Source organism: Amphiprion ocellaris, chromosome 21 (genome assembly GCF_022539595.1).
Source record: "Amphiprion ocellaris isolate individual 3 ecotype Okinawa chromosome 21, ASM2253959v1, whole genome shotgun sequence".
In the NCBI taxonomy this organism is placed as follows: Eukaryota; Metazoa; Chordata; class Actinopteri; family Pomacentridae; genus Amphiprion; species Amphiprion ocellaris.
Window position 1 is genome coordinate 9,258,983 of NC_072786.1, and position 22,268 is coordinate 9,281,250.

The 22,268-nt window shown below is 40.6% G+C and overlaps 3 protein-coding genes across 7 annotated transcripts in view; 1 reads left to right on the forward strand and 2 right to left on the reverse strand.

Moving 5' to 3' along the window:
• Positions 1 to 69: 69 nt before the first annotated feature.
• Positions 70 to 13,666, reverse strand: dhx57 (DEAH (Asp-Glu-Ala-Asp/His) box polypeptide 57). Of its 2 annotated transcripts, XM_035946872.2 has the most exons (25): positions 13,618 to 13,666; positions 12,984 to 13,017; positions 12,709 to 12,879; positions 12,331 to 12,621; positions 12,043 to 12,252; positions 11,013 to 11,914; positions 10,727 to 10,911; positions 10,510 to 10,631; positions 9,124 to 9,319; positions 8,895 to 9,019; positions 8,624 to 8,757; positions 8,471 to 8,525; positions 8,129 to 8,343; positions 7,887 to 8,003; positions 7,699 to 7,795; positions 6,368 to 6,541; positions 5,999 to 6,199; positions 5,472 to 5,748; positions 5,247 to 5,342; positions 5,077 to 5,160; positions 3,920 to 4,057; positions 3,754 to 3,828; positions 2,491 to 2,625; positions 2,207 to 2,407; positions 70 to 1,021 (listed from the first exon to the last, which is right to left on the reverse strand). In XM_035946872.2, exons 3-25 carry the CDS (start codon positions 12,873 to 12,875, stop codon positions 878 to 880), a joined length of 4,341 nt encoding a protein of 1,446 aa, XP_035802765.1. In that variant the 5' UTR covers positions 12,876 to 12,879; positions 12,984 to 13,017; positions 13,618 to 13,666; the 3' UTR covers positions 70 to 877. The 2 variants fall into 2 exon arrangements, with proteins under 2 accessions (XP_035802765.1, XP_023123168.1); XM_023267400.3 differs by lacking the exon at positions 13,618 to 13,666 and having other exon boundaries at positions 12,984 to 13,530.
• Positions 13,667 to 14,130: 464 nt separating this feature from the next.
• On the forward strand, positions 14,131 to 17,163 carry morn2 (MORN repeat containing 2). Of its 2 annotated transcripts, none has more exons than XM_023267409.3 (5): positions 14,131 to 14,316; positions 14,389 to 14,544; positions 15,266 to 15,372; positions 15,463 to 15,599; positions 16,489 to 17,163. In XM_023267409.3, the coding sequence occupies exons 1-5, from the start codon at positions 14,310 to 14,312 to the stop codon at positions 16,589 to 16,591; spliced, it is 510 nt and encodes a 169-aa protein (XP_023123177.1). In that variant the 5' UTR covers positions 14,131 to 14,309; the 3' UTR covers positions 16,592 to 17,163. The 2 variants fall into 2 exon arrangements, with proteins under 2 accessions (XP_023123177.1, XP_054862598.1); XM_055006623.1 differs by having other exon boundaries at positions 14,494 to 14,544.
• Positions 17,164 to 17,293: 130 nt separating this feature from the next.
• strip2 (striatin interacting protein 2) overlaps positions 17,294 to 22,268 on the reverse strand; it is a 39,502-nt gene continuing 34,527 nt past the window's right edge. For all 3 annotated transcript variants that reach the window (XM_023267395.3, XM_023267394.3, XM_023267393.3), the window contains one exon: positions 17,294 to 20,638. In XM_023267395.3, coding sequence (XP_023123163.2) covers positions 20,388 to 20,638 — 251 coding nt within the window. In that variant the 3' untranslated portion in view covers positions 17,294 to 20,387. The remainder of the gene's footprint in view (positions 20,639 to 22,268) is intronic.

A 22,268-nucleotide genomic window follows, 5' to 3' on the forward strand; every position in this document is an offset into this window, starting at 1 on the left:
TGCTACATGTGAGACAGCCAGGCGGCCCAACACGGCTTCCTAAAAGTAAGTTAAGTCAAAGTCAACAGCCAGCTATCTTCACTTTTTTATTTATCGTGCGGTGGAAATCGTCACGTGTTAAGACAAAAGCTTTTAAATTCTTTGGCAACTCCCACGAAATCTGCCCTGTATTTAAAAAGCCCTTGCATTCACATTGTGAAAATGTGGTTTTGACATCACTGTAATATTTAGATACATTCAGCAAATGTAAAGCAACTGAACACCATGCAGAAACTCTTGGATCGCTCAATCATGCATCACAAATAAATAGTCCGTTTAGCGGTAAGACATCCAATATGGACCCAAGAAAACCTCTCAGTTGTGAGCAAGACGCACAACCCAAACTAAAAATGCACTGTATACAACTATAACTGTGTATCAACTGTGTGCCAGTTTACTGCACATACTGCAGCAGAACGGCATCGAAACACAAGATCCTTTCTTTCGCTGCATCTCAAATATCAAAATAAGACTTTTGAAACAAAGCTATCCAGTAACTACAATGCTGGAGGTTTATCGATCACCTGCATAGAGCCGTTTCTTTTTTTTTCTGTGAAGGCAAAATTTGTGCAGCGACAGAATAACAGCTCTGTGTAAACTGATACTAAAGTGTGAGTTGACAGCAGAGTGGTTTCATGAATGTCCTTCAAGTGCAACACTGACCCTGTTGGTTTTATTTTCAGTAGATGCAAGACTAATTTTCAACCAGTTTTGTTTTCTGGAGTGAGATGTAAGTAAAACTATGGCAGTGATGCAGGAGCACAAAGACATGCACACTGCAGAGCTCCAAGCATTTCAGCCCTTGAGGGTGATGAAAAGGGACACTCAGCAGGAAGAGCTACTGAGTGGAGATGAGGTGGACGATCATGTGGATGATGCGGGAGCCGCGAGGGCAGCTGCACAGGTCCACGCTCGGGTTCCTGATTTTATCTTCCAGGAGCTGGTCCAGCTCAAAGCGCAGCTCGCTCACCAGTTCAGCCACCTGGTTCACAACACAAACACACAGTTAGAGGGAAGTATTTGTGTACTTCCACAAGATTTTTGCAGTCATTTTCAGCTCATCTTAAAAATTGTGATTTGTTTGTAAGAATAAATAATGTTTAAAGTAGGGTTTGTTTGAAGTACTTGTCCATAGCGTGTTAGCTACAGATGATCGTCATCAGTTCAGAAAAGACAGAGCTAGCAACAAAATGTACTTTAGGCAACTAAAGAGGCCCGACTTTAAGAAAAATCAATCTCAGTCTTAGTGTGCACTTTATTCAGAATATTTGCACCACTTTACCTTGTCATCAAACAGCCCTATCTGACAGGAAACTGAAATTTTTATATTGCTTTATGCCATTTTCAAAACCACCACACTCCATTGACAAAAATTGTAATTTAATCTTGCAGAAAATGGGAGTTGCTTGTCTACTGCTGCCACAGTCAGTTATTTTTGTGTTACTGTGTGGCTTCAGTGTTTTAGCATGTTAGTGTAGGTTCAAACTAAGAAATTAAAAATGTCAAAATACTGCAGCGGTTGACCAGCAAGTCTTTTGTTCTGCAAGGCAAAATTGTGCTTTTTCTCTGTAGAGTCTTAAGCGTCTGATAGCAAGGTACAGCAGTTTAAATATTTGAAATAGAAGCATACAATTAAGCTGATATTGATTTTTCTAAGTGCCCAAAATATGTTCCAGTCCACAGAGTTTCGTTGTTTAGCTTCTTTGCTGGTTCTTCTGTCTGATTCTGCAAACTGGGGGTTAATGACAGCTATCTGCTGTCGAGTTACTGTTAAGTTGTTATAATTATGCTCATTATTACGTGCATTTTGTTATTTTTGTCCTGTTTTTACAACCTACTGACTGAAATCAAACACCTATCATATTTAACTAACAGGGATTTGAAGTGTGAATAGAGACTACTTAACAGTACACAAACAATGTATAGCACCATTTTATTTTTATTATGCTTATTACTATGATTTTTATACGTGTGCTTTCTTTAAACGAGTCTCCATAAAAGCCTGAACCTTTAAAACATATTTAACAACCTTGCAAACAGCTTGTAAACCTTTTACAGCCTCACTGAGCTCTGGTCCATGTTTATTTATCATTAAACTGATATTGTACAGGAACACTTGAGATTATGTGCTCAGAAATCCGAGTTTGTTATCTGTTGTATCTTTGACCTGATTTGACGAGGCAGCAAATCGGATCCATCCGTCATCCAGGGAGATGACGAACTCTCCTTTGTGGATGTCCTTGTTGACCTGACCACCTCCGAACAGCACCAGCGGGTAAACGGACACCATGCTGCAGTCCCTGATGAAAACTCGGCTCGTTTTCACCTTCTCGTGGTAGACCAGGTACGGGCTGTTGTAGTGTCGAACCTGAAGCACAAAGAAGAGACACGGGGCTTGTTTCTTGTACCAGTTGCTGAATTCAGAGTTAGTATTTTGCTTAGTATTCTCACTGTGTAGTTGACAGATGAGGGGTGGACGTGGACACAGCCGTCATTCTTGGTCATGAAGCGCAGCTCGTTGGCTTTGGGATGCATCTTCATCGCTCCTTTGCTGGTCATCTTGTAATTCCCCTGAGGAGCTCGGACCTGAAACACAAACAGAATAATAAGCTTGGGACTGTTTAATAGGCGTCTCTGGTTTTTATTGTGGTTCATATCAGTCCTGACTTCATGGCATAGAAAATAATGGAGCAGAGAAAATGTGATTTAATGTTCAAGGGCATCAGAGGGCTGCAGAAATAATGTTTGTCAGTAACTTCACTCCTTATGTTGCTTATATACAGCATATATAGATAACCTACCTCTAATTTGCAGCAACAAGAAGTACAAGACAAGACGGATTTCATAACTCATTTATAGATTGACTCTTTTTTTAAGGTTATATAATTTCCCAGAGGTTTCATGCTTTGTTGCATGTTTTTGTACTTGAAAATTCCTCTCAGTTGTAAAGTTAACCCTCCTGTTGTCCTCATTTACAGGCACCAAAAAAATTGTTTCCTCGTCTGAAAAAAATCCAAAAATTCAGCAAAAAAAATTTCCCAAATTTCTTAAAACTTGCAAAACCTTCAGGAAGAAAATTCCAACAATTCCTTAAAAGTTTCCCTTTTAAAAAAAAAATTTTAAAATCCCCCGAATTTAGCAAGAAAATTCTTGTAAATATTTTCAAAAAATGAGTTAAAAATCTTTCAAAAAAATCCTAAAAATATCTAAAGTGATTACATATATATCAGTAAAACTTTCTTTAAGAACATTCAGAAAAAAAATCTACCAAAATCCAGCGAAATTCACTGGATTTTGGTAGATTTTTTTCTGAATGTTCTTAAAGAAACATTTTTTTATAACATTCCTTTTTTTCCACCAAAAAATGTTGAAAAATTTCCCAAAAATGCTGAAAATGTGGACATCAGAAGTTTCACTGTGAATTTTTTATTTTTTTTCCACATTTTCGAACTTTAAAACGGGTCAATTTGACCCACAGGACAACACGAGGGTTAAACAAATACTAAAAGACAAAGTATTGTAAAACAGTAAAATGTTCTGCCTGTAATTCATATCTTTGTTGTTGTAAGCGTTAAGGGCCCAAAAAAGAAGTTATTTTATTCATTATATATTTTTTAAATTAATCAGTTATCGGTATTTTTTTATGCCAAATATCGCCATCAGCATCGGCCTCAAAAAATCCATGTTGGTCGGGTCCTAATAATAAACACTTACCTGGACCACATTGGGATAGAGAGCAGCACATAGCATCGCTGACATCAGCTTGATGTTTTCTGAGTTCAGGTTTGCCTGGGAAGCAAAATTTCACATTTTTAGAAATCAAGTGATTTTCTTGAAGGCTAAGGATGGATAATTGATTTATTGTGTCTGCATGCATCACCTCAGGACCGGTAGCCTCCAAAATACCATCAGTGCCTTTGGAGGACATTCGCTCAATAACTCTGGCCCTCAGTCCCTCCTTGATGAAGCCAATGTCTGACAGCAGCTCAGCAAACTGTCTCTTCAGACTGGCGATCTCCTGCACGATGGAAATAATTTAGTACACTGAATTATTTTACAATTAAACTGCTATACTTAAGCACTGTATTCATGACAGCAGTTTCAACATTAAGCTACACAACAGCTTTAATGTACAAAACTTTCACTGCATGCAGATTTAGACTTGACTGATGCACAAAGACATTTAGAACTGATGAGGTTGATCAAAAAGTTCTAAGTCTATTCATGGTGTTTGCTTGAGTAGTAAGTATAATAAATCCGAATGTCACGTGACACTGCAGTGACACGTGTGACACATTTTTGTAACTACTGGTATCAGCGCAGTTGCAAGTTCTCCATTAGCACAAACTGGAGAAGAGAAGAAAACATCACATTCTGAGTAAATCAGCAGCTGTGATCATTTAACTTCCATGTAAAGGATCATCACTGGTGATAACAGGTGGATCTAGAGTTACTATGAAGAGGAGAAACAACAGTTTTAACAGTGGAAAAACCCACATTTTCTAAAAGCAGACAAGACACATTGGGTCACGTTCGCCATTTTCTGCAACATTCTCATGTTTGTGCACTGAGAAATAATCCCCCTTCAGTCGGATTGTCAAGGCAGAATTCAATTGTAGCAACTTAAGATGGAGTTTTTTGGCCAAAGCAACACAATAGCTGCTTCCCATTCACCCTGCTTGCTCGATTTGGCTCCCTGTGACTTCTTCCTCTTCTCTAAAATGAAATTTAATTTGAAGGATCGTCCTTTTGGCACAGTTTAGGCAGTTCAGCACTCATCACCAATGGTGCTTGACATGTTTACATAACAGGACCTTCAGGGAGTATTACAAGCTTTGTAGAAATACTGGGAGCTCTGCATCGCTGCAAAAGGAGACAACTTTGACAGGGATTTTGGCGAAACATAAATCAAAGAAAATCAGGCCCAGTCTTGAAACATTTTTATCAACCCTCGTGAACTAAAATGCTCTGTTTTTCAAGATCTCCACAGGATTAAATTGACACAAACGCAGAAGACATTAGACAGCGCCTCCAGACCTGTAAACCACGCCAAGACAGGAAGTTCTCCCTGCAGTAACGGAAGCCGGCCTGGTTACCGTTCTTTGCAGCGCAGCACCATCCCTGCCAGAGACAATCCATCACATAAAAAACATATTAATAATTATCTTTGAATTGTTGCTAAAAATAGAAACAAGCTCAGTCAGTACCTTATATGCCTGTAACAAAGCTAGATGGTCACTATTGGCCACAGCAAAGGCCAGTTTTTTCTCATTGGCTTCCTCTCGTTTATCCCACGGTGACACCTGGAAACAGACCAAATGCAGAAAATTAAATCTCTACGATAAAACGTGGCTGTCGCATAAATACTCCCAGAGTCAGGGTTGTGGTGAAAGACGCATATGGCCTCTCAACAGTGGCGAGCGGATTCTTACAAACGGCGACTTGAAAGCCAGACTGGCAGCGATGGTGAGTGCTGGGTCGAGGCAGCGGAAGATGGCGCCGAACAGCATGAGCTTTCCAATGCGCACGTCGACAGGCAGGCAGGCCAGGTGGTAGCCTAGCGGGGTCAGCTTCTCATCTGCAGTCAGAGCTCCGAGGTCCTGAAGGCGCTGCTTGGCCGCGTCCAGGCTTCCCACAGCCGGAGGCTCGATGAGCCGACAGAAGACCGACTCCAGTGTCTGCTCGGCGAAAACGTCCAGGATTTTGATTCTGCCAGAAAGAGGGTGAATACAAACACGGTGAATAATTGTTTAGCATTTTCAGAAAGCTGGCTTGATGCTACTAGTAACGCCTGTCTGGAGAGAAGACCCTCCATTGACCCAGGCATATCAGATATTTTTCCCAGTTCCATTTCTAAGCATAAATCCCAGCGTCCTGTCATGCACGATCCTCCTCTATTTGCATTTAAGAGGCAACAAATCTGCTTGGCGCTGTTCAAAGAGAGAGCAGATGGTTGTACCGAAGGCAGAGCTGCTCGAGGGGCACTCTCTGGATCTCAGGCAGCTGTTGTTCAGCCAGCTGGTGTTGGAAGCAGTGGCTGGTGAAGAGGTGGAAGCAGACCCCCGAGGCCACGCGACCCGCTCGACCCTTCCTCTGCAGTGCGTTGGCCCGAGAAACCCACGAGTCCTCCAGGCTCTCCATGCTTTTAGATGCATCATACCTTAAAATACAGCCAAGACATACATACAAATGTGGATTTCAGTCCATCTAAACACATCATATAAGTTTCAGTTGGTTGTACGTGTCAGTGTTAATAAAACTACAAAATTCACATACAGTCTTCTTAGATTAACATGTTTAAAGTAGGGCTAGTATAATGTAAGGTTACCTTTTCTCCTTCATCCTTCCGGAGTCAACGACATACACCACGTCGTCAATGGTTACCGAGGTCTCAGCGATGTTGGTGGAGATGATGATCTTTGTGACTCCTTCTGGAGGCCGACTGAAAACTGCCTGCTGCTCCTCATTGGACAAAGTTGAGTGGAGTGGATACACCACACACCTGATGGGAGCGACAGAAACTCACAGTTAGCATTTGACAAGCAGCTCACGTTAAACTCTTCTACTTAGAAGGGATTCCCACAATCAAATGTACATGTTTTTCCTCTGGACTGTAGTGATATTTATCCATCTAGACAGGTTTGGTGTGAGATGGGGAATGGGGAGTTCAGGATGTCGGCCGTGGTGGTGTCTGGCTTTTTTTTTTTTTTTTTTTTTAATATAATGGAACTATATGACACTTGGTTTGTGGGGGGCAAAAAAATACATTTTAAGAACTCAGCAGAAGTGTTCCTTTCAGGAAATTATGACACAGTTAATAAAGAAGATCATGTAAAAAGTTTCATGTAGGATTTTTTTTTAACCACAATACCTCAGTTTAGCTGTAATATTATCAAGCCCAGTGGTGCTAACTGAGCCAAAAGTATTGAAACATTTACTAGTTAGTTCCCAGTGTACATGTGAACATAAAACTATGTATTTTTTGGAGTGAACTGTCACCTTTAGCCACATAGAATACTGCAGTTTTCTTTTCTTTTTCTTTATGTGAAAATTAATATTTTATGTAATTTTCCACTCCTTTGGCCAAACCTTTAAATGAAACTGAGCCATTTGTAGCCAAATTGAGGATCGTATGTTAACATATTTTTGTTTTTTAACCCTTGAAACCTGCAAACCCATTAGTGGGTTTGAAAGGCACACTGTCTTTTTAAAAACAAATGACAAAATTAAATGTTTTATCAGAGTTAGAAACTGTAATAACACAAGGAATCAGTCAGATTTTCTGATGGCCCTTGAAGTACTCATCCATGACCTGTAACCAAATCTAAACTTAAAATCTTGATATTTCAACCAAATCCCTTTTTTTTTTTTTTTTTGCATTGCTCATTTGATCTTTGTCCAAAAATAAACCATTTGTTCTAACTATATTTTGTAAAATGGAAGTTCTCTCTGCTTCTAGTCATGGTTGTGTTGTTTCCATAGAAATATAGGACTTTATATGGCAGTAAAAAATAAGCCCACAGTGAACAAAAAATGTGATAGGAGGAAAAAAAAAATCGCTCACAAAATGTTAAGGAATCAAGAATGTTTCCCCAAATCCCAATGTCATACCAGCATAACAATAAAAAGCACTTAAGTTGCACCATTTTACAAACAGACCTGGATGCACCCCTGTTGTTGAACATTCTGTTGGACTGGAGCTGTTCGTACAGCATCTTGATCTCAGCGAGGCCTGGCAAAAATACCAGCACGGCGCCTGCACACAGAAACCACAGGAAAAATGACCACACTGGAACATTACAAGTGTCCAAACACGACTGTACTACAGTGACATGGCTGGTTCTTACCTGGTGGGTAGTTGTGCTTTCCATCTACTATCCACTCCAGCAAGCTTTCCACCAGGTCCATGTTGATCTTATCCAGGTCCATTGCAGCGATGGTCTTGATCACGGACTTCTTAGTATCTGAATCAGTGAAAACAGAACCCTGGCATTTATGCACTCACTGACGGCAACTGTTTGTTTGGTTGCAACCCAACAGGCATAATTTGAGATAACATAAGTTCAGTTTATGCTCCTTCTCAACCCACCTTTGTATCTGACTGTGAGGTCCTGCAGGCTGAGCTGCTGGTCTGGGATCGAGTCTTTGACAAAGTCCTTCTTACAGAAAGACATGAAGTTCCAAACGTCCTCACCCAGGTCATCCACCACATTCCTCGGATCACCTTTGCTTCCTCGCCCACCAGTGGAAGACGGATTCTGTTTCCCTGAGCGCATGTAAGGGCTGCCATCCTCAATGACATAGCTGGAAAAAATATGAAAGTGTATGGAAACAGAACAAGATGGGTATATTATTAATCATCTAAAAAGACACATACATTTTAAATATATCCACAAGTTGAGGTTATTGAAATATATGAGGATGTACTTACCCAGATTTAGCGATGGCATCTTCAAGAAAAAACTGGTCAACAGGGAATGTACGTCCTGAAACAACACATATTTGTTAATATGGACAAAAAAATACATAAAATGAGGTGTAATCAGAATATAATTTACAGGTGCTGATCAGAACACATGATTACCTGGTATGTGGACAGTACTGCAGTTGTGGAAATAGTCCGAGAAGAGGCTGGCGTTAAGAGTGGCACTCATTAGAATAATCTTCAGATCTGGCCTTTGCGCGATTAAGTCTTTGAGCACCAAGAGCAGGAAGTCGCTGCAAAATCATAAAAGAAGAGAGACGGTGACCAAGAAAGTAGCAGCGAAGAACAAGGTTGTGCATATTATTTTCCTGTTGACATTGCCTAGATTACAACAGCTATGAAGTGTCAGTTTGCAAACGCACAGTCTCACCTCTCCTCTGTTCGCTCGTGCACCTCATCCACAATTACATGTGTGACATCTTTTAGGTCTGCTTCACCTTCCAGCCTCCTCAGCAGGACGCCTGTGGTGCAGTACAGCAGTCTGGTGGCCGACGTCTGACAAAAACAGCAATAAACGAAAAGAGAAGGACAAGTAATTCTAATTCTTGAGGGAACTGTTGTACACATTTCAGAAACCTGTGGCTAGAATGCATCCGTACCCTGACAGTCTCCAGGCGGATCTGGTAGCCCACTGAGTTGCCCAGACTCTCTGCACGTTCTTGCGCCACCCTCTGAGCCACAGAAATGGCAGAAATACGTCGCGGCTGTGTGCAGATGATGTTGGCCACCTGAGCTGCAGGACCAGTTAAAGAGGCGTCCAGGATGAACTGAGGGATCTGAGTCGTCTTACCACACCTACAGAAAAAAAGGAATAGAAAATGCATTATGAAGTGGAAATAGAGAATTCTTTTGCTTTAATCTTTCATTAGGCGGTAAATGTTGATTGCACAATGTAATGGCTGTAGAGAGGCATTGTGATTGGTTCCCTACAAGCCTCATCTTTTCTTGCTCCTGTCACACTGCTACTCACTTTGGGCTCATTTTTCCTGTAATATCAAGTCCTAAACCTGTATGGAAACAGCACAGTCATGACTAGAGGGCATAAAAACTGAAAAATGTCTTCTGTGCATTATAATACAAATTAAAAACACCTTGAATCAATAGGTATAACATTTTCCAAGCCCCCAGGTGCTATCAATACTGCAAGAATATGCTAACATATTAATATTTTTACTACTAACAGTTTGGTGTGTATAAATTTGTCCCCTACCTGTCTGCAGTTAAACCCTGTTCAGCCAAAAACTCCTTGAATTTTTGCCACATGACTGTTGGTCACAGCTGAGTCACAAATGGCTTCATGGTTGTGTAAGGAGCACAGAGGTTTTTGTTTTTTTTTACTGAATGTGTTTAATTTTTAAATAAGACGTGTAAAATAAAGGAATTTTGATGAAATACACAATTTTATGCTTCGATTTGATTAATTTTTCCAATGCAAAAGCAGGTCTTGGTGACAAAATTTATGTTTGTTGAGAAGTTAAAAGTTCGACAACAATTCTTTCCATTTTTACAGCTTCTGTCGCCGATAAATGGTGTAATTTCAGCATTTTTTTTAAAGAACTACCAGAGTAACTGTGGAATCTCTACCTTGTGTAAGAAAAAGAGCCCTGTGGTTGCAGATGCAGCAAAGAGGGAAAGGGACAGAAACCGAGGTAAAACAAAAGTGAAACTCAGACAGACATTCCCTTAGTAAAGAGAGTTCTGGAACTGAGTGGGTTCAAGACCAATCAGCGGGATTTGTTTTCGACTAGCTCAGTTCATATGCTGATTTGCATTTTTTCCCCTCAATAAATTATAAATTATTTGCCTGATAATCAAAACTCTCTATGATTTTTAACAAGAATCTGTTAGCATATTTGGCTATTTATTGATGAGGAAATAACAAAGAGGCAATACAGCATAAAAATGAATCTGGGGGCATTATTAAAAGAAAATTAGAGATAAAGAATCTTCAAATCTATGCCTTCGTCCTGCTCCATAGAACCTACCCAGTCATCCCACTGACCACCAGCACCTGACAATGGTCCAACAAATCCAGGATGTTCTCCTTCTCTTGCCAAGCCGGGAGGTTCTTCCTCTCCTCCAGCATGGATCTGAAGCGCCTGGATGACTGAGAATGATGGAAGAATGGAAATCTCATAAAACACATTTTGTAGGAGAGGATGTAGAAAAAGATAAAACAAAGATTTTTTTGATTAGTTCTACCTGCTTCTTCTGGAACTCCCTGCACAGTTTGCTGTTTTCTTGCAGTAGGTTGCTAATCTTCTGATTGTGCCTGCTCACCATCTTCTTCCTCAGATTGACGTAGCTTTCATTCTCAACTGGAACAGCCTGGTCTTCCTCATCCTCATCCCTTTCATTCAGCTCTTCTGCTTCTTCCGTCTCTTTCACTGAACGGACAGAAGTGACCAGATTTTAACATAAACACAGTTCTAAGCTCTATATGCTGAAAACACTAAATAACCTAAATAGAATAATCTGGTTGACTCACGATCTGTGGGTTTCTGGTTGTTGGGTAGCACATTCCTCCTGCTGTTTGTGTGATTAACGCTGCTGGTGCTACTCCTGCTTTCCTCAGAGGTATTGCTCCTCACACTCTTACTCTTTGCTATGGCAAGAGAAGGCGGAGGAACAACCACAACAGGTGGCGGAGTGCTGTATTTGTGATGACTGACAGCCAACAGTTCTTTCATGGCATCCTCATCCTCACATAAGGTTATCAGAGTGAAGACAACGGGTTCGCTGCTCTTCGCTGCAGCCAGAGCTTCTCCAAATAATCTCTCGGTGACGCTCAACCTCCCTGCAGCTCCGACGGACTCGTCATTGGTACTGAAGGCAACTATTGGTGCCTGAAATGGGTAACGGTTTCCTTTAGGGAAACGAATTTCCAGTTCATACTCAGGAGGAGAATAGCTGCTGAAGCCGGGCTGGCTGGGGCCCTTCGGGTCTGAGGAACCAGCCCCAGATTTCCCTTTGGTGGATAGTTCATGTCTGAACTTGCATTTGTCTCCAAACCGACAGCCTTGACCCTTCAGGTAGAATTTGCAGATGGCATTATTGTTTGCAGCTCCTCCACTGGTCCGACTAGCAGCCTCTTTGCTATTCTTGGCAGAACCGTTTGAGAGGAATGAGAGGTCCAGCGTTACCGTCCAGACTGCATTGGCTATACGCTCGCTGAAGCGCTCTCCATAAATGGCAGCCAGGGCCAGAGCTTCCTCCTGCCTCTGGTTTAAGCACTCATCCATAGGCACTGCTGCGAGGTTGTCAGGGGAAACTGCCTTCTGGCCATAACGCTCGCTGAAAACTTGGTGGAGGAGCTGCTCCAAAGTCGCCCCAAAATCCCCTCCTCCACTCTCCAGCGCCTGTTTGCTGCGTTCCCTGTCAAAACCATACCTACACAGAGGAAAGGGGCTCAAACAGGACATAAATACAGACCAAACTTTGATTTTCAGACATGTCAGAATCATAAAAAAATGCAGGATGGCTGTACGTATTTACAACATTCAAAATCTGAACATTACCTGCAGAGTTTTCCTATAGCAAATAAGGAGATAATGGGTTCAGGTGAGGGCCGCTCATCATCAGACTCTGGGTCATACATCGGGCTCTCTGCTCGCTCCAACGGATCATCACTCGTGGCCCAAAACTGGCCTTCCTCACGGTGATCCAACTCATCAAATTCCTCCTCATCTTCCTCCTCTTCTCCCCCCGAATAATCTGACCCACATTCACTGAGGCAGAGAGGGTAGCATGAGTTTACTTTCTAACCATCCAATTACTCTCTTGTATGTTTAGAAGCATGTACTTACTCATAGCGCTCATCGAAGTCTTGGGTCTGCAGTTCCCGCAGGAGCTCCTTCAGTTGCTCTTGGTTCTCATTAGTCATGAAGATCCTCTGCATGGGCATGTTGCTCGCTTCTGGTCTGATGCGGTCACTCGATTTTGGAAGCATCCTGGTACTGGCCAGGGATCTTGGTAGAGCCTTGCCGCTGCCTCTCCCTTCCCCTCTGCTGTCCCTGTCTCGATCCCTCCCACCCCTTCCTCGACCCCCATTTCTGGGACCAGAACGACCACCACCACCACCTCGTCCTTTGCCAGGTCTGAAAGTAAAGCCAGGTAAACAGAGCGGATGAATTAGAGGTTTAAAAAAAGGGCATAAATTGAGCACACTGTGATAATTCCTTTACCTGCTGGAACGAGTGGGACCAAAATCAAGGCTGAAGTCATCCCCATCATCCCAGAGACCAGCTCCTCCTTTCCGACTCCCTCCTCCTCCACCTCCACCACCTCCTCTTGGTTTGTTAAATCTCCCCCCTCCTCTGTTTGGCTTCCCACCTTTCCTCCTCGCATTCATCCCTCTGTCAAAACACGCATGCCAAGTGTCATCACATGCTTCCTATAAATCGTCCTAGCTGCAAAATAATGTTAAAAATTCACTGCTGTCCCACAAAAATACGCTCACCTTAAATCAGCGTCCTGTCATAGCAGCAAACAATCTTCGAGGAGAGACAAAAAATGCACAATTTGAATAAATCGTCCTAGCCCTAGGAGCATCCAACAATCCTAGACAGAGCAGGGAGAGCTGCTGGTTGCGGGCAGAGCAGGCAGCTACTGTACATCCACAGCAGAGCACAGAGTCGCATATAGCTGTGGGGTGATCCACTGTGGCACTTCAGTTCAAGTGCAAGCAATGAGATGGTGGCTGACACACGCAACGCTCCTGGCTACAATTATGCAATCAAAGTGAACATGCAGACACACAAACCCCCCAACCGAGACGATGAGCGTTTAACTTCACGGTTAGGTCGCTGGCAGAGTGTATTCTCAGCAAAGCACAAAAGAGCAGGATATGAGTCGTTTTAGAAATATTAGAAATAAAGCGCCGAGAAGTGAGTTTCAACTATCAAGCTTCGGCTAGCTAAGAAGCTAACAGCTAGCAAGCTTACTACTGATGTACCAAGCTAACTGAGAGGAGCTTTGTCGAAAATAAAGTCGAGAGGTTTCACTCCTTATAAGTACCATAAAACGTAAAGACGTGTCAGAAGTTAATAAAATACAAACAGGATTTTAAACTTTATCAGTAAGTTTGAGCAAACCTGAGCCAGCTGCTGTTACCACCGGCAGCCTGCATCTCTTCTATTGGTCCAAACTCGGAGTTCAAAGTTTCTCTTCCGGGTTAACGCTCAGATAGCGCCGAATATTTATATATATAATATATTTTTAATATCATATTTAAGCTATTCTGCTGAATATTAATGGCATATATTGAAGCAAAACGCGTTTTTACAAAAAGGTAATTAAAGTTTAGACAGGTTTTTAAGCTATAAGTCAGTAACTATGGCAACAGCGGTTGGTGTCTGGCTGTCTGAACGGCACAGAACCTCTTGTGAAAACTCGCTATTTTAATGACTATTAAGAGAAAAAATACAGCACAGAGTTGGTTGTGCCATTTACACAACTTTTTAAAACACTTGTTTGACTTTTCCCAACTTCGGCTGAATTATAATCCACTTATTTTGAAGTAAAACACATGTTTTAATGAAAAAACTATTTCGGTTTTAACCGTTTTTTAAAGCTAGGTTGGCACTAAATCTGTAACCATGGCAACGACGGCTTGTGTCGAGCCACCAGGGCAGCACAGAAGTCACAGCTTCCTGTCGAAATTTGCGATTTATATGGCGATTAAGTGAACAAAATGCTACATAATTAGCTTGTATCGTTTTCACAACTTTTAAAAATTGCTGTTTGACTCGTTTGAGTTTTCCAGAGCTCCCGGAAGCTGCCAGAAATGTCTGGTAAGGGACAAATTATTCTATCTTTGCTATCTGCTGTCTAATATTTACACTAGTTTCACTTCTTTCTTTCAGACAAGAAAAAAGAAGATTCTTTGCACATTCATGGCAAATACCCAGATGCATGCCTGCACATATTTCATGAGGTGTTTGAGGCAAATTGTGTCTGTTTGTTTACAGAAGAAGAACCGGTAAAAGTGTCCTACATTTTCCCAAATGGGGACAGATATGGTGAGTAATAAAACTTTACGCATTTACTATAGTTACTGTAAGCTGGAGGGAGCCTCAAGAGTTAAATAATAATAATAATAATAATAATAATAATAATAATAATAATAATAATAATAATAATAATAATAATAATAATAATAATAATAATAATAATAATAATAAATTACAGCAATTTATTATAGTAGAGAATCAGAAGAAATATTTTTAGGTTTGTTGATGCTATATTTTGGCAATACAAAATAACCCTTTGTGTTTTTTTTATATGAATATACACATACAAAGTTCTTTTTTACTGTTTGCATGGGAGTGATGTGGAGGATGAATCATTAGTTTGCACACAAAATAACTAATTATTTTTGTGTGATATGTCAAAGTATAAGAGTAGTCCTTACTGCTGTAAACTAAGCATCCCTTCTGGTTGGTGATTTAACATTATTTTGTTGAAAACTGAAGTAGCAATGATAATAGAATACAGTAAAGTTACAACTTAAAGAACTTTTTATTACCTATAATCCCTGGTATTTGCTACACATGCTGTTTAATATATTTGCAACACTTGCATTTTAAAAATCTTTTATCCTTCATTAAAAAAACAATCTCATCAGTGTTTACTTGGCAATGAAACTGATTTTGAGGCTGAACATATATATATATATATATATATATATATATATATATTTTAAGAGTATGAAAATTGTGTATGTGTGTGTGTTCTCCACAGAGGGGGAGTGCAGCAGATCTGAATGTGGAGCGATGGTGAGGAGTGGTACCGGGAAACACACCTCCGCAGACGGTGTCACCTACATCGGAGAGTGGCATCAGGACAAGGTGTGTATTTGCTGTGTGTCGACCCACTGTGACGAAACACTGAGTGGCTGTGTGCTCGTCAGTCACGTCCTCTCTGTGTGTCTGTCCCAGATGAATGGCAGAGGGACCTTGCAGCATCCATCTGGGGCTTTATATGAAGGAGAATTCAAAGACAACATGTACCACGGCACAGGAACGTACACCTTCCCGGATAAAACAGTGTATAAAGGTCACTTTCATGAGAACAGGTAGGAAGCCATCCATTTTTGGTACATACTTTGTCATTTCTTCAGTGTTTTCTGATAGTTTCCAAATGAGTATACCGTACCATGGGGCTATGTTGAGGTTAACGTTATATTGTAACAGCAGAGTTTCAGATCTCTACAGTAATGAGTGTTTTTGTCCACCTTGATGAGCTATATCCTACTTTAACCCTCTGGACCCCCAAATCACTCAATTGCAACATTTACCAAAGCCAGAAACTGAAAGAATCATAACATTTTCAACTTTGTGATGGTTGCTGAACTACTAATCTGTGGCCATCAGGAAAATTAACCCAATCTAAGCTTAAGATCATGATATTTCATTGAAATCCCAGTATTCTACGTGTCTCTTTTCTCTCTGCTTCTTAAAACATCCACAAACCGATTAGGGACTCAGCTGTAACTAACAGTAACTTAACAAAAATTCAGGGATTATGTGACTAAAGGACAGGCAGTGTTTATACAAAGCTGAAAGGAGACAAGCATTAAACAAAGAAAGATAAAATAAGATATCTGTAATATGTATACTCACCATTTTTTCCAGTGGTGGGTACTTGGAAAATGTTGTACATGTTGATTCCAGGTTTTGCCATTTTTTAAAATAGTATTTCTGCTTCATTTTTCTGCTGTTATCATCGAAGTGCAGAACTTCTTCTTCTTACTGCAGTGAAAAGTGAGTCCAAAGTGATTAAAAATGCAACAAGAGCAAAAAGAGTTCAGATGGTTAGTTTCCTATTTACTTGTTTATATTAACCACACAAAATAATCTGATGTTTCTTTTAAATGTAACCTTTAGCAGTTATTTTCTGGGTACCCTAAGCTAATTTTCTTTATTGATATCTGGATTTTTGACGTCTTAACTGGTGTGTTGTAGGTTGAAGGGAGACGGGGCCTTTATTAACCCACAGGGACTGGTTTGGACGGGCGAGTTTCACGGAAAAGCAGCGCTGGGCCTCAGAATGCAACACAACGTTTAAGCAAAAGAAGCATTTTTGCACTGCTGTGTACAAAACATCACATTAAAATTAAATTGTAATCAAAAAATACTCACATGCATTTGTATTTACTGTGCTAAATGCTGACAGATAGACCCATGTTTCTGCCCACATTCAAAGATCACACATCCATGTATATATATATCAGCATAGTAGTGGGTAAATATCTGTGAAATCAGTGAGTCATGTCTTCTGAGTCACTTTCTCAGCTCTATCTCCTGTTGGACTAGTTGCACTGAACTGATACAGCGAGTGTCGCTTGATTTCACTCAAGAAATATCACACTGGGGTTATTTTTGCTCCGGTCCCTTGTCACTGTGCTTGTAACTGTGAGAGCACTTCCCCCAGAAATATTAGCTTTCATTTCATTAGCCACTGTAATTACTGCTACTCTACTTCTAACACAACAGGCTTTATCTATCACTCACTCCTCCTTGATTTCACCGTGAGAGGGAAGGACGGGCACAGGGGAGTTTTACATCGTTCAGCTACCAGCCAATCACAGAGCGGGGAGACGTTCGCATCACCAGCAGCGATGCCCAAACTGCTGGAACATTGGCCTGCAGAGGTGTGCGATGTGACGCTAGCGTGTGGTCAGTTTGACCTTCAGTGCGTACGGACACAGCGAATCATGCACAAACCCCCCCTCGGGCCAACAGAAATAACTAGTTCACAAACAAAACAAGTGGTCAACACCGTTTAATAAGCAACTCTGATATTGCAATCTGTCATTCTATTGTATAATGCCTCTATGGAATCTGGAATTGCACGTACCCCTGAACAAATTGTGTGTTTACTGTATCTAGACTTTACAGATACGGAAATGTGAGTAACAAAGCACATATTAACATCCATAACAATGCGAAACACTTCGATACAAGAAACAGCAATTTTCATAGATTGTACAATTTTTCAGGTAGAAAATAACTTTTTTTTTTCTCCGTATTGCAAACTTTCAGTAGTGATTTGAAACTTTCAAGATGGCGGCAAAATAAAAACAGGACATGGCACTTGAATTTGGCACAAAGATACATAAAAAGTACATCTGAAGTTGAAATGCGTCGACACAAAACTCACAACGGTTTACTGTGACCTTGAGTTTAGTTCTTTAGTTCGTGGTGCAGCGTGAGAACGTGACAATAAATGTGTATCCTTCACTGCAGGTAGAGAGCTAGACGATGGCAAGGAAGCTTTTAAAAACTTTTGCAATATATTATCTCCATAAACCTGAGAGTCTACAAAGTATACAATATTATTTTTCTTAAAGATATCCTGAAGAAAAATAAATAACTGTGATGCGGAACACTGTGACTTTAAGAGGAAAAAATACAATTCTCATTGTGCTGGAAACATCATTAGACCAACAAAAACAAGCTGTTTAAAATGTGCGAACACAGAACAGAACGGTGGTCATGCACGTTTTCTACAGAGAAGACCCAAATTATTATTCTATACAGAGATAATACATGACGACTCTTGACCCCTCGGATTGAGTGGACAGCAATCTGAATTATACAAAAAAAAGCTGACTTGCTTTTGTTCTCTGTGCTCACTTTTCAAAGAGACATTTCCAGGAAACACTTTAACCCTGGAGCGCCGCTTAGGTAGTCGCAGGTGAAGGAAGATACAGTGAAGACTAACTAGAAAAACAGCACCATTTTTTGTGTGTGTTCTTTCAAGCAAAGGTGGCAACGGGGTGCCTGCCAAGGCCGCCACCAGTGTGCTCAGTGGTTTACGTAATTGTGCTGTTGTTAGGGAGATGGAGGGTGTCAGCAGGGAGTTCGGCTTCATACAGAATTCCTGCTTTTCTAGTCCTCGCTGAGACTCGATTAACCTCCAGAGAAGAGCTCAGGGAAGCAACACTGAGTGGCTCTTTATCAGAGGTGGTCTGGCACATTGAAACCAAGAAGTTAGCCTTGATCCTTGAGTCTTTTAAAATCGAGTGCTGCTTTTAGAAAACACTTGAGATCTCACATTTGAGTTTGCTTGTGCAGCTGCTTCTCAGCCTGAGCGTGAAAAACACCCACAAGTGCTGGAGTCTCAGTGAGAACAGCAGTCTTGGTGGATGTTTTCCCTTCCACTAGCATATTAGAAATAGCAATGTGTCAATAAAACACGTTTTTCCAGGAAGTTTAGATTTATCCAAAGTGTTTTTAACTGTTTTGCAAAAGAGAGAAGTCAAATGCAGATCTGGTTTGCGTCCTTTTTTCTGCAACCATCCTGAAGGAGGCACTATGAAGCTTCGTTCACCACATTTTCTTCATTATTCCCGTGTGCACTTCAATAAAAAAGGGAATTTAACACAACATTTGACTGTTCTTCCACACCAAAAGAACAAATGTTGTGGCGAATACTTCAGTGAAGAGGATCAGGTTGTTATAATAGAGAGAAATGAGGAAATAGGCAGTAAAAAGCTACCGAAGCTGCTAAAAAGCTGCTACTGCAAATGATGCAAAAGAGGCATGCTGGCATAAAATTGGTAATAATGTAGTGAATATGTATTTACAGCTCAGTGACTCTCAATGCAGCTGTTTATTTCTAACATGACAGCTGCACTCTGCTCTGCTCTCAGACTTGAAACTTCATTCATTCATAGAAGGTACTCAAGAAATGCATGGAGGAGAACTGGAATCACTCCAGTTTGTGGCCAAATCAAAGTGAAATAATGTTAGTAACTGAATATGCTCTGCAACAAATGAATCATTTTTTAAATCTAGCATTCTATTAGCTGCAGGACCAGCAGTGCAAAACAAACTTGGCGGCATCAGTTACCATGGTGATCTAGCAGGTTAAAAGAAAACCAACTTTGTGACACTGAAAAGTCCGACTTTAGGCTCAACATATCTGGTTAACTCATTAATGTCGCTTCATAACTCACCCGTCAGGACTTGAATGCAGCGAAGGCTCAATATGAATATGAATAAGTCCTTTAGGACATCAGTGTCTATGGATTGGACTTTCGGATTTGAAATCTAAAGGTATTTGGAATAGCAGGAATTCTGTACAAAGTAATTATTTCACATTAAACGCAAACAAATAGGATACAATGTCATCCACACACATTATTATATACTTTCTCTCCACACTTCCCACCCCTTTCTGCCCACACAGAGTTTAAACATCCACAAACAAACCCATACACTTATAGCTGGTATATATTTCGCTCTTCTTTTTTTGGTGCCATGAGAGCATATAGCTCCTACTTCTACATTTGGACTATCGTGACCCTGTGGTTTGTTTGGTTTTTTTTCTAGAAAATACATAAGAAAATTGTTTAAAATCTATCATCGACAATCAACAACCCCCCAATACCTGCAGTAGGCTTCACGTTATTAAAAAAAAAAAAAAGATTAGAAATAATTCAAATGTACATCTTTAAAAAAAATCATTTATCATAAAACCGACACACACTGATACAAATGAATAATTACTAAGGAGTCAGAAAAGCACCGACGTGTTAAAAAAGGGGGACGTACTGGATGATGTATCTGTTGTGTGACGTGGGGGCAGTAAACCTGGATAACAGTTTCCTGCTACCAGATCTTCTGATATAAACTGCTACCTCTGATCTTGCCTGTCGTGTGTGTTCACAATAGTCGTAGGCACATGTTAGCGTGTGGCATCAAACCCAGCAGCTTCGTTTTATCTCCACTTCTGCCATCACTGGAGACTTTTCAACCTCCAGCTGCTTCCTTCTTACCTCACTCCCATCGCTACAACCTCCATATTTGCGTCAAGACCCACATCCATCCCCCTGCCACTCTCTCCTTCCCGTTCATTATGGATTCTGCAGCAGCCCCTCCCACTGGATCGGCTGCGAGAACACCTCCCTCTCCAGCCACATCTCGTAGCTGTAGTGGAAGTCCTCGGGCAGCTCCACCCGCTGACCCAGCACGCTCTGCAGGCAGTTGTCCACCGGCGTGAAGTCCCCGTTCTTGTTCCGGTCGTAGCGGCGGCTGTTGAACTTCTCGATGCTTTCTCGGAGGGCGCACTCCTCGGCCTGGAAGTCCCACGGCCGGGCATCGATATCTGCAAACCAAACCCAAATAAAGCAGCCATCTTCAGGAAAAAATGTCCCATCCTTATTTGCTCCATTCGTCTTCATTTCCTCCCATAAAATCTCTCTTTTTCTTGCATCCATCCATCCTCCTCTCTCATAGTGGCAGATCACTTGCTCTCCTGTGAGGGATGGTGACCCTGAAAAGTTCCCCCTACCCCACGTTGCCATGGCAACACAATCCAGACCGCTTCGCCACTGGCTTCTAGAGTATTGTATTTCACTCATATGAACATGCAAGAATCATACAACCAGCTACATTAACACCAAATTATGTGCTGTAATTACCACCCTGATATGTGAGGTTTTTTCACAGCTTCCGGTAAATGTATTATTTATGCTGCTGTATCTGTTCATCAGCTTTGTAGGAGGGTAAAGAGGACGACTGCTGGGGCTAATTAGCCTCACGAACACTTCGTTTAAAGAGATCTGAAAGGTTAAGCAGAGTTGTGACCAATATGGGGTCACAGTGTGTTTAGAGCACTGCAGATTATTCTTAATTTAGACTCTGCTTTCTTCACCACTACTTTTTATTATCCATCTGAAGCATGTTATCTTTAAAAAGTCAAAAAATGACACCATTTGTTCAGGCCAGAAACTGTAAAAACAGAGAGAAATGTTGGATTTTTAGCCTTTTCTTCAACTACTCATCTGTTCTGTCTGAAAACATTGGGAAATCTTAGACTAAAATTGTGATATTTCAAAATAACTTTATTTTACATGGTTTAGTTTGATTTCTGCTAAAAATAAATCATTTTCAACAAACAGATTCAATGAAAAACTAAATATTAACCATTTGCTCTAACCAGATTCCTTAAAAAATGAAAAATTTTCCACTCGTTTGTATAATTGTGATGCCACCAGTGACTCAGCTACCACCGACACTAATGTCCGACACTAAAAAAAATTTTGCAAGCTGTGCAGACATGGAGCAGATATTCAACAAGCATGGGGAAAAAACTAAAAATCTAAGTAGGGAATTATCTGTACTATGTAGAGTCACCAACCCATGTGAGCACTTGGGAAAATGCTGTACATGCTGATTTCATGTTTCTTCAGTTTCTGTCAAATAAATAGTCAAAGAAATGAACTTTCAGTCTTTTTTTGTGGCATAATAATTTTGTTATACGACATAAAAGACATTTCTGAGTTCTCTTTGCTTCTAGTCATGGCTGTGCTGTATCTGTAGACTTTATATTGCAGTGAAAAATTAACCCAAAGTGAATAAAAAATGTCCACTGCTTAGGATTCAGATGTCTAAGCTGCACTTGATCATTTTTGATGACATAATACTCTTGTCTCATCACCATGAATCACGAATCAAGGCTCTAACAGTGAGTCACATATGATCTAACCAAGATTGTGGTTGAAACAAAAATTTTTAATTTTTAAATTTCCAATGAACTGATTATGTTACTATTTACTATTTATGTCTTTACTGAATCTCCTTTTCATTATGACAAATGTATTTGTCATTGTTTAGACCATGAACTCTCTCTCCAATGAGAGTATAAATAATGACGAGGAATAAGGATGAGTCAGAAATGAGCTAATGTCTTCAGTGGACAGCAAGTTCCAAATCAGAATATAAAAACAAAAAAC

What these genes read in the sequence shown, in the direction of transcription:
- dhx57 (XM_035946872.2), bottom strand. Translation starts at nt 12,875, where the DNA reads ATGAATGCGAGGAGGAAAGGTGGGAAGCCAAACAGAGGAGGGGGGAGA. An exon ending in CAACCAGAAACCCACAGATC is followed by an intron (nt 10,912 to 11,012) that starts GTGAGTCAACCA and finishes CTGTCCGTTCAG; the next exon opens with TGAAAGAGACGGAAGAAGCA. An exon ending in GGGAGTTCCAGAAGAAGCAG is followed by an intron (nt 10,632 to 10,726) that starts GTAGAACTAATC and finishes CATCATTCTCAG; the next exon opens with TCATCCAGGCGCTTCAGATC.
- morn2 (XM_023267409.3), top strand. An exon ending in CCCAAATGGGGACAGATATG is followed by an intron (nt 14,545 to 15,265) that starts GTGAGTAATAAA and finishes TGTTCTCCACAG; the next exon opens with AGGGGGAGTGCAGCAGATCT. An exon ending in GAGAGTGGCATCAGGACAAG is followed by an intron (nt 15,373 to 15,462) that starts GTGTGTATTTGC and finishes TGTCTGTCCCAG; the next exon opens with ATGAATGGCAGAGGGACCTT.